We start from the raw sequence: 13,794 nt of genomic DNA, 5'->3' as shown, positions 1-13,794 counted from the left end.
CTTCTCAAGACTCATTCATTACTGGTTCCTCCCTTTCCCCTCCAACACACAGACAATGGAGATACCACACAAAAATCTCCCTCAAATCTGTTTCCTTCTCTATCCCTACTACCTGGAGTCCTAAAATAGCTCTTTTAATTGACTTCAGAGTACAATTTCCCTACCCATCACCAAGTGCTACAAAAATTATCTCCTTAATATATTCAATCATGTTACCTCTACATAAAGTTGACAGCTCCTTGCCAATGAGTTAAAATCCTAAAATGTAGTATTACATTTAAGAACCTTCACAAGTAAACCCTCCATCTTCCCCTCTTCCCATTCCACAATCTCTACCCTTTAGTCCTGCCAGCTCATTTTGGGTGGTCTTCCAAATATACTTTCATGACTCTGTGATTTCTTTCCTATATTTACATTTCACTCATGTATTAGTAAGAATGTTCCTTTCCCTTCCCTTCTTCTTTGCCTGACATCCTACTTATACTTCAACAGGACTTTTAAATATCACTTTCTCAATGACATCTTCTACAAGGCAAAATTAACTGTTCCATTCTTCAATGACTTCTATATTGAAACCTCAAATACAGTACTTATCAAATTGAATTATGATTAGTTGTTGACTGACGAGTTTTCTTTGTCACCCACAAGATTTTTGGTGCTTTGAGGCCTTAAGAAACGATGTGCATTTTTGTGTCTCCACTGAGTATGGAGTCAGCCCTACCACCCCAATAAACAGAACACTTAATTAGAAAGTATGTGTTTTTAGCTATACTAACAATACTTATCATTTTATGTAAGTTACATTTTCCTTAAAATAATGTTAGGGCCAGAAATCTGATTTTTAGTGAACAGAAAGTGAGTGATCTGTCCAAAAAAGGGGGTAAATCATAGATAAGCACTCAGTACAATAGCCTGAAAGTCATAAGAAAAGCTGAGTAGCAAATGAAGAGAGGGAAAAATGCTCCCATTATAAATCATTTCAAACGGAGATTACAAAAATATCAATAAAAATGTCTCCCAGTATTGATCATAAATCCCTTTGGTAATGAGTAAACAAAGTGATTTTTAGTAGGTGTTGATTAGATTGTGCTTTCCCCATAATGTTCTTTGATTGAGGTTTCCCAAAATATGGGTCCTCAAATTGGATCAAGGTAGTTTCAGTTAAAGCCAAATAATAATGGACATTTCCAAAAGAGCAACTAAAAATAATATCCTTGATTTTGTCTTTATTTTCCTTTTATCAATTCTAGAGAGAGGGGAAGGGAGGGAGACAATCACCAATGTGGAAGAGAAACATTGGTTGCCTCCTGCACACACCCCGACCAGAACTGAATCTGCAACCCAGACAAGTGTTCTGACCAGAAATCGAACCAGCAGCTTTTCAGTTTGCTGCATGACATCCAACCAACTGAGTCACACTGGCCAGGTCCTCAATTTTGTCTTTTTCTCTCAGTTTGTCTACATTAAAATGTTATACCTGTTTTATACAAATTTTTACATTTATTGACATAAGGCAAATATTTACAAAACTTCCACTGAATTAAGTGGGTTTCTCATTTTGTTTTTCATAATGTATAAGCTTTTTTTCCATTAGCAGTTTTGTAGAACAGCTCTTTTGACAGGTTGATCAGATCACTATAGCTCCCATGAGAATTTATAAAGTTCAGTTAGTTTTGTGATAGACAATAATAATAAGATTCTAGAATTAGTTCCATATTTTAAAATGTTCAGTGCTCATTTTTATTAAAGTTTTATTTTTTTCCTCAAAGATTTTATTTATTTATTTTTAGAGATAGGGGAAGAGAGGGAGAAAGTTGGGAGAGAAACATCAATGTGTTATTGCCTCCCAAGCGCCACCTACTGGAGACCTGGCCTGCAAAACTCAGGCATGTGCCCTGACTGGGAACTAAACCTGTGAGTGACCCCCTGGTTCACAGGCCAGCACTCAATCCACTGAGCCACACCAGCCAGGGTGTTTTTATCAGTTTTTCATGTACATTGTTTACAGTACAACAGTTCTATGCAACCTGTTAGGAAAAAAGCAGTCCTTTGACTGCCTCCCTGATCCAAACACACAAACACACTCTCTGTTCCCCAGAAATTACCACTTTGAAATCATTTAACTGATATTTTTGGTTTTCACTTTCATATCTCTTAATAACTTACTAATTTTTTATTTTTCCACTTCAGGCATAATCAACTAACTTTCTGGTATGGAAAATTAGAATTTAGCTCTTACATACATTCACACACCCTAATCCCATCCCCACCATAAACGCATTTCCTAAACATGCTCCTTAGCATTACCCTGTTACAGTAATTTATAGTTTTGATTAGATCAATTTTCAGTATTTACATGATGAGTGTATATATATTTACATACTTTTTACAACTAAGCCATGTAGTTGGATCACTTATCTTTTCCTGCATTACTTTTTGATTTGCCTTAATAATTGTTTGTCGCTATTTATTATTTACCTCTGATCCCCAAAAGTCTCCCATAACTGTAAATCTTAACAAGTTCAAGTACTTCAGGTATTCCATATCCTTAAATCAGTATCCCAGAACTTTCTGACCCATTACAATCTGGATAGGTCAACCTCTATAAAAAGTGTTGTCTAGAACTTTCTCTAATGATGAAATTGTTCTGTGTATAGACTGTTCAATGTGGGAGCCACTAGCCACATTGTAAGTGGCTATTGTAGCTAGTATGAGAAATTGAATTTTTAATTTTATTTAATTTTCATTTTCATTTAAATAGCCAATTAGAGCTAGTGACTACCAATCTGAACAGAACAGCTCTGGAACTACTACAGAACTACAATTTTGGGATCTATTTGCCATAGTTCCCTGATCAGTCATCTTCCTTTCTGCATTTACTTCCTTATTTTAGGAGAGCATATAGTCTACTTACTACCTTCCTGAAAAATGATGCATGAGAGATAAATTTTTTTTAGTTAACCATCCAAAAATTTCCTTCTTTTACTCTCACACTTCATTGATCATTTAAGCACAGACTTATTACACTGGAAATCATGTTCAGTGTTACTGTTGAGAAATATCATTCTGATTCTTGATCCTTTGTATAAACTGTTCACTCACTGAGGCTTACAAAGTTCATAATAATCTGAAAATTCGTAATAATCTATCTCAGTGTGGGTCTATTGTAACTCATCATGATGGATGATCATGGGCCCTTTTAAAATGGAAATAAATGCATTGTTCTATAGTTCCAAGAAATTCTCTTTAAATTATTTCACTGGTGATTTCTTCCCCTCCAGTTTCTCTGTTTTCTCCTTCTGAAATATCTGTTATTCAGGCCATTCCCCTAATTTTTATCTTTTCTTTCTTATTTTGCATGGGTTTATTGTTGTTGTTGTTGTTCTCCTTTCTGATCAATTTCCTCAACTTTTAATACATCATTTTATAAATGTAATAACTACTCTCACCCTCCAAAAATTGAGTTGTTTTATTTTGTGTTTGCATTATCTGTCTCTTCCAAAATGTTTTTATGCTTTTTTGTTTTGATATCCAACTTCCATATCAGTGGCTTTCCCTAAGATGTTTATAGTTAGGAATGAAATTAGAAAGCCAATTAGCTCTGTGTACGTGGTGGTAATTGCCAACAATGAGATTCACAGAGGGATGATGTAGCTAAAACCTTTCCCAGAGATGCCACTTATACTGGCATTTTTAGATGTTTTTTTTCTTGGCCAAATTAAATACCTTAAAGGAAATTATTTTGCTCACGTAGCTATTAAGTAATTTTGAAACGTATGTATTCACATGGTAACATCTAAAATTTTCATTTTAAGTTTCCATAATTACAAAGGCTATAATCTCTAGCATATTAACTTTTTAAAAAGTTTTATTTTTATAATAATTTTGGACTCACAGGGAGATTGCAAAAATATACAAAAAGTTCCCATATACCCTTCACCCAATTTCCTTAATGTTAACATCTCACATAGCCAAAGTACTGTTACCAAAATCAGGAAATCAATACTGATAAAATATCATTAACTACACTACAGACCTTACACCAGTTTTATCAGTTTTTCCACTAATGTCCATTTTCTGTTCCAGGATCCGATCCAGGACTCCACAATGCATTTATTTTAATGTCTCTCTAATATCTGACCTTTTATAATTCCCCCATCTTTCCTTGTCTTTCATGAGCCTGATTCTTTTCAGGATTACTGATCAGTTATTTTATAAAATAACCTTCAACTTGGCTTTGTCTAGTGTTTTCTCATGATAAAACTGAGGTAATGCATTTTAGGCAAAAAATACCACAGATATCATGTTATGCCCTTCTCAGGACATCATAGATCTGGGGTCCATGATATTAATGTCTTATTCCTAGTGATGTTAACTATAATCAATTAGTTAACATGATTTCTGTGAGGATTCTTTATGTAAATTTACTATTTTTCCCTTTGCAATTGACTTAAAGAAAAACAAAAACCAATAAATAAATCTCTTAAATGTATCAAAGGATCCTAAAAACTATTATCAATTTTATAACTGTTGTCATCCATTAAACAAACTATTTCTTTACTATTGAACTAATTATTCTTTAACACTTAAAAATTTTTCATTGTTCTGTCTTCTCCTTGAACTTCTATTTCCATTATATTTATTCTACAGAATGTTATCCTATGTAATATATCTCTATACCTGAAAGTTTATTGATGATCCATCCAATCATTATTCTCTGTAATAACATTCTCTGTAATAAAATTTTTTAATTTCGTGTGGATGTAAGGTCCTACGTATCAATGTAGGACCCAAAAGAAATCTTGAATTATTATCATAATTAACTATAGTACATGATGGATAAAAACACATGTATATTGCACATTTGAAAAACTAATTAAGCAAAAAATAAAATTATACTGAAAATACGTATCTTAATGAAATAGGGGGCTTACTTTTTTTACTTGTGTGTCCACAAATGAACATTACTTACTACCAGAATGAGACAAGGTTCAGCATTAATTGTATTCCTGTTTTTTTATTTTTATAGATAAATTTGCTTAGTAACTGTACACAAGATCAGAAAATCTTTTGATATAGTGATGTTACTTGATCTATGAGCTCCCTTATACCACACATCATACAATAACCTAGCATAAAAAAACATTTTTAATAACCTGACATTTACCTAACCCAAAAAACAAACAAACAGTAAGTCCTTCACCATAATCTCTTTCTTCAAGCAAAGGAGAATTTATACAGTTTCTTGACTTTCACTGTACTGTAATAGGATTTAACCTCATAAACAAAGCCTCCTTTTATACATCAAGGCTATTTTTATAACCCAACTATTATCCCTATATACTGATTTGTCATTTAATTAAAAAATCATAAATAACTGATTGCATAAGGCTTTCACTGAACTAGAACTTTATTTTATAAAGATTTTATCTCTTTGCTGGTACAGTTTTTTTTTTCCTGAATACGTAAGGAATACTTCTATCACAAAGTGTTTTAGTCCTGTTTTGGATAATTTTTCCAAAATATTTTATGTCTGCATTTCCTTTGTTTAAAAAAAAACCCAAACTTCCAGACTAAATTTAATGGTTACTGATTCAAAGGCTAGTGTAAGCACACCTAATTCCATTGTTATCTGGTTGATGAGAGCCAGAGCGTAGAGCAGGAGAGAACAAAAATTAATATAGCAAGGATGTAAGACTAAATTAGCAAAGTTAAGGTGCTAAAAGTGGTAGAAAAGTAGCACTTGGAAGCACCTGGAAGCTCCAGGATATAAAATTGAGTTAACTACCAGAACAAGCAAAAAGGCCAGGTCTCAAAGAAGAGAGGAAGAGTTCCAAACACACATAAAACAAAGAGGAACACACTCCTGGAATCAAATACTGATCAGAAATACTAAAAGAGGAATGCTATGCCCTTTAACTGTATGTTTTTCAGCTGAAGCAAGATTTAAACAAAAAAAAGTATAAACTAATATGTTCTCAAAATATCTATGCTAGTTTCAGATAGGAAACTCCCCTGAAACCAGTATGAAAAGTGAAAAGCCTCCAATTCCCATAGGAATTATCTTGTATAAAATAAAGCATAAAGTAATTGAACAACACCCCAGCCCTAAACTTACTAAAACATTCTAAAAACAACAAAGTGATGCTTTTTATGCAATGCAGCAGTGAGCTTCCATTTAACAAACAGTATTATTCTGCCCCTGTAATAATAATATCTTTCTGTAGGTACACAAATTATTGATTCTATCTCAAATTTATACAATAAAATAAACTATTAAAGGAGAACCAGAGCATTTACTAAACACCAAAATCATTTTATACTCTAGATTACAATTTTTTCCTTGAGAAAGTGGCCTTCCTTTTACTAACTATATATATAATCTCATCATAAATGTGTACTAATTATGTGATGAAGATACTGGTCACAACTGTTCTTCAAACAAGCAGTGAATTTGATGTGATCTTTACAATGGATCTGACCAGAAGAGCTAAGTTGGGAAAGTTTGAAATGCAAAAAAGACAGAAAAATAATGTGAGCATTTGATGTCAAAGGTCTTTTGGTCAAGGTACAGAACAGGACAAACTTTGTTGCTTGGTTTTTTATACACATGGAATAAGCATGTTAGATCTTTGCAGCTCTAGTATATCTAGAGACATACAGGATATCTAGAGATCAAATGAACAGGAAAACAGAAAACAAGATGAAGCTGCACCAGTTTCTTAGTAGTCCAGTCTTAGGATAGGAAATCCAAACTTCAGAAGAGTTACAATTTCAAAGTTGTTTGAGTTCTCTAAGTATATATTAAAATACTTTGTTTTTCACAGTAATTAGCAAAGCTGCCTTTAATGTCAAGCTAAATCAGCAGCACTAAACAGGAAAGGGTTGGTCCACAGGTAAACAAGAGTTTAAAGGGAACCAGTAATACTGACTGAAGAATCACAGTAAACAACTTTTCAGGGGTGTCCAACCTTTTGGCATCTCTGGGCCACACTGGAAAAAGAGGAGTTGTCATGGGCCACACATTAAATACATTGTAGTATGTAATCACCAAAAAATCTCATAATGTTTTAAGTAAATTTACAATTTTGTGTTGGGCTGGATTCACAGCCATCCTGGGCTGCATATGGCCCACAGGCCACAGGTTGGACATCCCTGCTGGGTTTAAATAAAAGGAAGGACAACAGGAGAAAATGAATAAATTTGAGGCTCTCTCTCTCCACACATATGGAGACATTTTCCTTTCTGACAAATATTTATTTTTGTTTTCCCAAAAGGCCTTACTAATAATCCTCACTCTTATTCAATGAATGAAAATATTCCCCAAATTACTAATTAAAATCACCTCAATTTGACTCAAGATTCACTTAAAAGCGATATTGATACAGTTGGGGTCTGAAAAGGTTTCCATTATACACAGTTTAAATAACTTTTAAAGACTCACCTGTAGGCTTAACTGAATAAAACCCAATGGCCTCTCCTTTCTTCCACAGAATCTTAGCATAATCAGTACTGCTATGACACAGGAATGGGATCTCATTTCTCTCCATTTCCTGTTTTCTATAAATAATTCGATTCAGAACATACAGAACCACTCTCTCCCCAAGAGTTCTCACCTACAAAGAGAGTCAAACACCAAGCACAACGGTTATAATATGCATCAATTCAGAGATGCTATTTACCTTGCTCCCTGCTTCATACCTCATGCTGGCATTCAAAGAACTTTGAATACGTTCAAACAAACTATTTCGTAAACATTTTATTATGACAGAGATAAGGCTAATCATTCATGCTACTGACGATCCATTTCTATACAGCCATGTTATGCATGGACACTACCTCTCAGCAAAATTCTCAAACAGGCAAAACGAGTTTGCAGTGCACCAATCCCCAGCATCTCCTCTTTAGCACTCAGTGTTTTCTTTCTGCTTCCAGCTGCCCAGATGAGGGGTCTTAACCACCCTGAATGCTGCCTTCATCACCCCTTCTGCTTCAACCCCTTTTCATTCTATTTCAGCCTTCACATTTGGAAAAAAAGAGAGAGAAAAGGCTTCATGCTACCTGTCCCCTAAAGACTTTACGAACAATTACCTCATTTGACGAGCAAAGCCATAATGCTCCTGGGGAAGGAATCTACCCCATCTTTTCTAGGTAAAGTGTTCTCTCAACAGTTGTGTTTTTGTTGTCTAACTACAAGGAATACATTCCTACCCGCACACACACACCCTCTGCCGGACCAGATGAGTGATGATGGTGGCACTGGGGAAGTCTAGTGAAAACATACCTGAGGCAGTTCCAAAATGGAAATTGAGCCTCACTTCTTACATGCAGGGCTACCTGGTCACAGGGGTGCCCCTCCCTTACCAACTTTCTGCTCTGACATCAAATGATGGGGTTTCCCCAACAGGTCTTTTACTGCTAAAAACAAGAGTTCTATCCATAAAGACTCTTCTCCAAAGTTTCCTTAAAAAAAAAAAAGAGTTTTTTTCCACATACCTCTAGTAAGGTATGTGGAAGGTATGTGGAAAGAATAAACACTAACTATATACATACTACTCTCAAAATCATCCCTAGTAGGAAATCTCCAGTACCAAACAACACATGAAATGACAAAGCTTTTTAGCTTATAAGGCAACCCACTCCTACCTTGAACAGCTTTGATCAGCATAAAATTCTTCCTCATACTGAGCTAAAATCTATTTCCAAAGATATGCTTTGATACTCTGGAGCTACAGAGCCTACAAATATCTGAAGACTGCCATAATAGTGCCCTAAATTTCATACCAATGCTAAACAACTGAAGGAAAGACTAATCTAATGCAATCTAGGGTACTTCTGCCATTCCAGTCCTCTTCCTTGAAAATTGCTCCAGATCCCTAATATCTGTATTCATGATGGGTATACAGATATTACAGATATAAACAATGAAGATATTGCTAAGACAACAAGGCTTTTTGCATAAACTTAAGGCTTGTAAAGTAGCTTTTTCACATATTCATTTACTTCTAATTAACTAATGCCCACTCTTTCTTATGTGTATTGCTGTTTCAGTGGGGTCTTTATGGTTTACATGGTATAATTAATTTTTTGAACCTACAGATACTACCTTACATTTATCCTCATTTATTTTCATTATGTTAGATCCTTCCTTTTTTGTTTCTTAATTCTTCCTTTCACAGATTGGGTCTCCCATTTAGCAGTATGGCATGTAGAATTTACATTCATGCCATCTATGTCTTCCTCTACATATCTGATAGAACAGTGACCAAGACAGAAAAAAAAAGACCAAGTTTTGCAGTAGGCTGCTGAGAACCTCCCAGAATGGCCCCACCGATAAGTAAGTTTCCTGGTCAGTGTCTCCTAGAGACAGAGAACTTAAGCAACCACAAAGAAAACTAGCTTTTTCACTACCCAATAAGAAAACCAGAAGCTGAAGTTGGTATGGGTAACTACATTTCAACTAACACGTAGGTATTCATTCTTCCTCACACAATTCTCATGTACATTTAGAAAAATGAAACTCTGAGGGTTTAATATAAACTTGTCATAGTAAAATGGAAAAAAGAACCCAATAACTTCAATAGCTACCACTGTTTATGGGAAACAAACTTATGAAATGGCCTAAGAAAGACTTTTAAAATTACAGGATCTTATTACCTGCTTAAGTCCCTCTCTAGAAGGGACAGATGTTTTCACAATATCATCAATAGCCCACCACTGATCAGCAAGGTAAAATGCAACAGCTAAAATAGAATAAATGATTATTAACATTTAAGTCTTAAGTCTTAAAGGATATATTACTATTTGTTAAGGTTTATATAAATACTTTTAAGTACACCCATGCTTTAAAATATACAATGTAGCACCATTTACAGCATTTTATTTTACTCATTAAACCTTTAATTATAAGCAATTAAGAATTGTATTTTCCTACATTTACAGTTTGAAACAAATTTTCTTTTTAAAAATTCCTTCATGTAGCTACCTTTTAATAAATTTCTAATTGTTTGGAGAAAAACTCCTTAATTTTAAAGATTAAGTAAAAAAGAGACCTGTGAGTGAGTCCTCCGGTGAAAAAAGAGCAAGAATTTTCTGCGTCTGATCTCCACCATAAAGAGGTACAAAGCCTACATTTGACAGGCTAATAGGAATCTGAAATGACAATTGATTAAAGATTAGTGAAGAGCCTGTTAGAAAATATGGGACAAAAACACCATAATTCTACCAAAATATTAACTTAGCCTACATTAATGCTAATTATATAACTTTATTTCATAAAACGTATTTCTAGTCTCAAAAAAAAAGTAAATCAGAATTTCCTTTTGTGGAATTTTATTCTCTTGGAGAAAAAGCAATGTTTGCTTCAAATATTTACTTTAAATATTACTGTGCTCTAGCCTTAAGTCTAAGTAAAAACAAAAGAATGGTATGGTCTACAAAGCCATTAAAAAAACAACTACAATTTATCATCTGTTATTTAGACTATTGGTGGGGGGATTCTATTTTGTAGAAAAAGACACTAGATAGGTAAATTTTTCCCTAATTTTTGAGACACAAATCAATACTTTAAAATTTTTCTGCCTTCATTAATCCAACACCAATCCCCCATTTACAGACAATATTTCTATTTAGAGAATAAAAAAATATTGGCACTCAAAGAGACTTTTTTAAAGAATCCCTTAAATGAACATAATTTTCCAGAAGAAAAATCTCAGGGCTAGAAAGGTTAGAGTATTTAACTACCATCAAGTTCACAGTGGAATTCTCATGATTCCAAGTCTAATAATCCATCGCAATATATCACAGCTTACTAATTTGAACTTTTTTATTTTAATATTTTAGAAAAGGAAAGATTTCTGACACAAAAAATGTATGATTTAGTGTTTTTATTTAAAAATATATTAATATCACAAATTGCAAATCTAAAGAAAATTTGAGTTAGCTCAAATGATAACCAGTCCTAGCAAAATTGGTTAACTACTCAATCTTAAAGGCACAACACAAATATTAAGCAATAACCTATAGAGTATCTTTTTAAAACTTGAACACACTACTGTACTAACCAATCAATATTTATCCATTTGACTGATGTCTGCTAATACACATTTCAAAAATGAATAGTTAACACTTTAAAGTGATAAAATAAAAGGGTATTGTTTTCATGTATAAATTCAACTGAAAAGATTGATAAAAATCACTGCACAACACCTTACCGTAATACTGAGAAGAGAAAAACACTCAGGATTCTCAGGGTCCCCACACCTTAGATCTGACATATAATCTTCAGCAGAATTTTCCAATTCCTCGTGAGTGCAATTATCCAGCATATCCACAGGGAATGCCATCCTCTTTAACAAACAACATGGGACAAAATGTTTCAGAATACATAATGCTATCTTCCTTTTCTCATAGGAAAAATTTTCTATTGTAATATCCCAACATTTTATTCTAAGGAAAGATCTTCCACTATGACAAGTCAGACTACAACTTGGTCTGCTGATTTAACAATGTATGTTAAAAAGAAAATTTTTAAACATTTATTTGAATTAAAAATTAAAAATAAAATAGGATAGGAATGAATGGTGATTCTTTAAATAATATAAATACATCTATACAGGTATACTATATATGTATTTGCATATAAACACATACACATAAATATACCTTCGTACACCTGTCAACATTACAAGTCACTATACAAGGACAGAAGGGAACTTTTTGGAATGACAGAAATGTTCTATAATTGCATCATGGGGATAGTTGCTCCACCCTATAAATTTACTAGAACAAAAAATCATTAAATTGAACAGTTGCAATGCGTAAATGTTACAGTATATAAATTATCTCTCTCATACATACAGCTGTTTAAAAAAAAAAGGCATCCCCCATATGGGAAAAGGCTAAACACTTTCCCACTAAAGTCAAGAAAAATTACTCCACTACTGAATAACATTATACAGGTAATTGCCAATGCAATTAGACTAGAGGCATAACAATTGGGTACGGGCATATGAACTATCTCTAGATCAATTTGCAAATAATATATTTAATTGAAAAACCCCAAAAAATCAATGGAAAAACTATTCCAAATAAGAAAATGTAGTAAAACAGTAGGATGTAGTTACACACAGGAATCAAGCCTCCCTATACACAATAATAACCAGTAAAGAGAAATCATACATGGAAAAAATGAAGTAAAAATAGAAAAGATCCCATTTACAACAGCAAAAATAAAAAATGGGCTTAAATTTAACAACAATAAACAATACCAATCCTATATAAAGAATACGACATTCCTGAAAGAAGCAAAGTGAACAGGAAAGACAAACCATGTTCTTGGAAAGGAAAATTCAACATCTAAAGGTGGCAGCACTCCCTAAAATAATCTACTACTTTAATGCACTCCTAATGGAAATACCTTTAGGGTTTTATTTTTTCCTGAAGAAAGAAAAGTTGATTATAAAATTAACTTGAAAGAATAAATAAGCAAGAAAAGCTAGGAAAATCCTGAAAAAAACAAGGCAATGACTGGTAAAAGGTACAAGCCCTGTCAGACATTAAAATGTGTTTACTCAGCTTCTATAATTAAAACAATGTGATACAGGTACATGAATGGACAGACCAATGGAACAAGATCTAGAAATATATCCTAATGCCTATGGAAACTGAGTATATGACTAAGGAGCTATCTCATATAGGGGATAAAGAACTTTTTAATAAGTAGTATTGTTTCATTGTCTGTATTACAATGTTTAAATGAGACATTAGTATTGCTCACTTTTGAACTTCTTGTGTCTGATATCAAACAGTATATATTGTGTCAGCTCTTTTCACGCAACATTATTTCTGTGAGAAACGTAAGTACTGTTGCATTTGTCAGTTAATTTGTTTCTTTTCATTGCTGTGGTATCATTCCATCACATTCAGATAAAATTTAGCCATTCTGCTAGCTAATGGGCATTTTTGCTGTTACAAGCATTCCTACTTGAGTATTTTGATGAATATGTCTATATACTAATTTGTGTTAGGTCTGTGCACCCACACTAACCTACCTATCTAAAAGTAAGTGAAACAGACATATGCATCTTGATGTGATCCATCAAGAAAATCACACCCAAATCTAGGCAGGCCATTAGACGAGCATGTCCAATTTAAAATAACTCAGTTTCTTCAATAAATATATAGCATGAAGTTTAAAGAAAAGAGTGGAAACTAGTGTCAATTAAAAGACACTTGGAGCATTTGAGATCCTGCTCCCCACCACTATCCTCAGTGCTCAAATAAACTCTTACAAAAATTCTCCACAAGTGTGGATGTTTCTTACATTGAAATTTACTTTGTGTGGTGTGGCAGAATTCTGAAAAAGCCCACCCAGGGCAACCCAGCAGACTTGAAACTGATGCTAGGTACAAGCAAGGGCCCATTGTGCCCCACCAGTTCCCACTATACACTGGGTGAACTTAGGTGAGTCTCTCTCAGAATTGTAGGCCTCCTTGCTCTAAGCAGCAGGGCCCTAACTTTGAGTTGTTCTTAGAAAATCCTTGATGTGGATAAGGTCTGAAATAACCCAGGAAAAAGAAAAAAAAATGGATGGCTGCTTTTCATCAATTGTCTACTCAGAGTCTGAACAAAATCTTTCCTAGTTAAATGAAAGACTGAATTCTTCAGCTCTGAAAGATAAAGGACATGTGCTTCCCCACCGCAAAAAGCCACTGAAAAGACAATAGTTGTTCAGATCCCCAAATCCGAGGTGGCAGAGATGGGTGCTGTGAAGCAATCACCACGGTAGGGCAG

The 13,794-nt window shown here is 33.8% G+C and overlaps 1 protein-coding gene across 3 annotated transcripts in view; it reads right to left on the bottom strand.

Annotated features, from left to right (window-relative positions):
• FAM169A (family with sequence similarity 169 member A) overlaps positions 1–13,794 on the bottom strand; it is a 57,899-nt gene that overhangs the window by 26,466 nt on the left and 17,639 nt on the right. For all 3 annotated transcript variants that reach the window (XM_045848209.1, XM_045848210.1, XM_045848208.1), the window contains 4 exons: positions 11,214–11,348; positions 10,053–10,152; positions 9,658–9,743; positions 7,445–7,616 (listed from right to left, as the gene is read on the bottom strand). In XM_045848209.1, the coding sequence (XP_045704165.1) occupies positions 7,445–7,616; positions 9,658–9,743; positions 10,053–10,152; positions 11,214–11,345 (490 nt within the window). In that variant the 5' untranslated portion in view covers positions 11,346–11,348. The remainder of the gene's footprint in view (positions 1–7,444; positions 7,617–9,657; positions 9,744–10,052; positions 10,153–11,213; positions 11,349–13,794) is intronic.

The sequence above is a fragment of the Phyllostomus hastatus genome, unplaced genomic scaffold (genome assembly GCF_019186645.2).
Source record: "Phyllostomus hastatus isolate PE091 unplaced genomic scaffold, TTU_PhHast_1.1 phas_contig_58, whole genome shotgun sequence".
Classification (NCBI taxonomy): domain Eukaryota; kingdom Metazoa; phylum Chordata; class Mammalia; order Chiroptera; family Phyllostomidae; genus Phyllostomus; species Phyllostomus hastatus.
The sequence above is the reverse complement of the archived record's forward strand: the minus strand, read 5'-3'. Positions and strand labels throughout refer to the sequence as shown.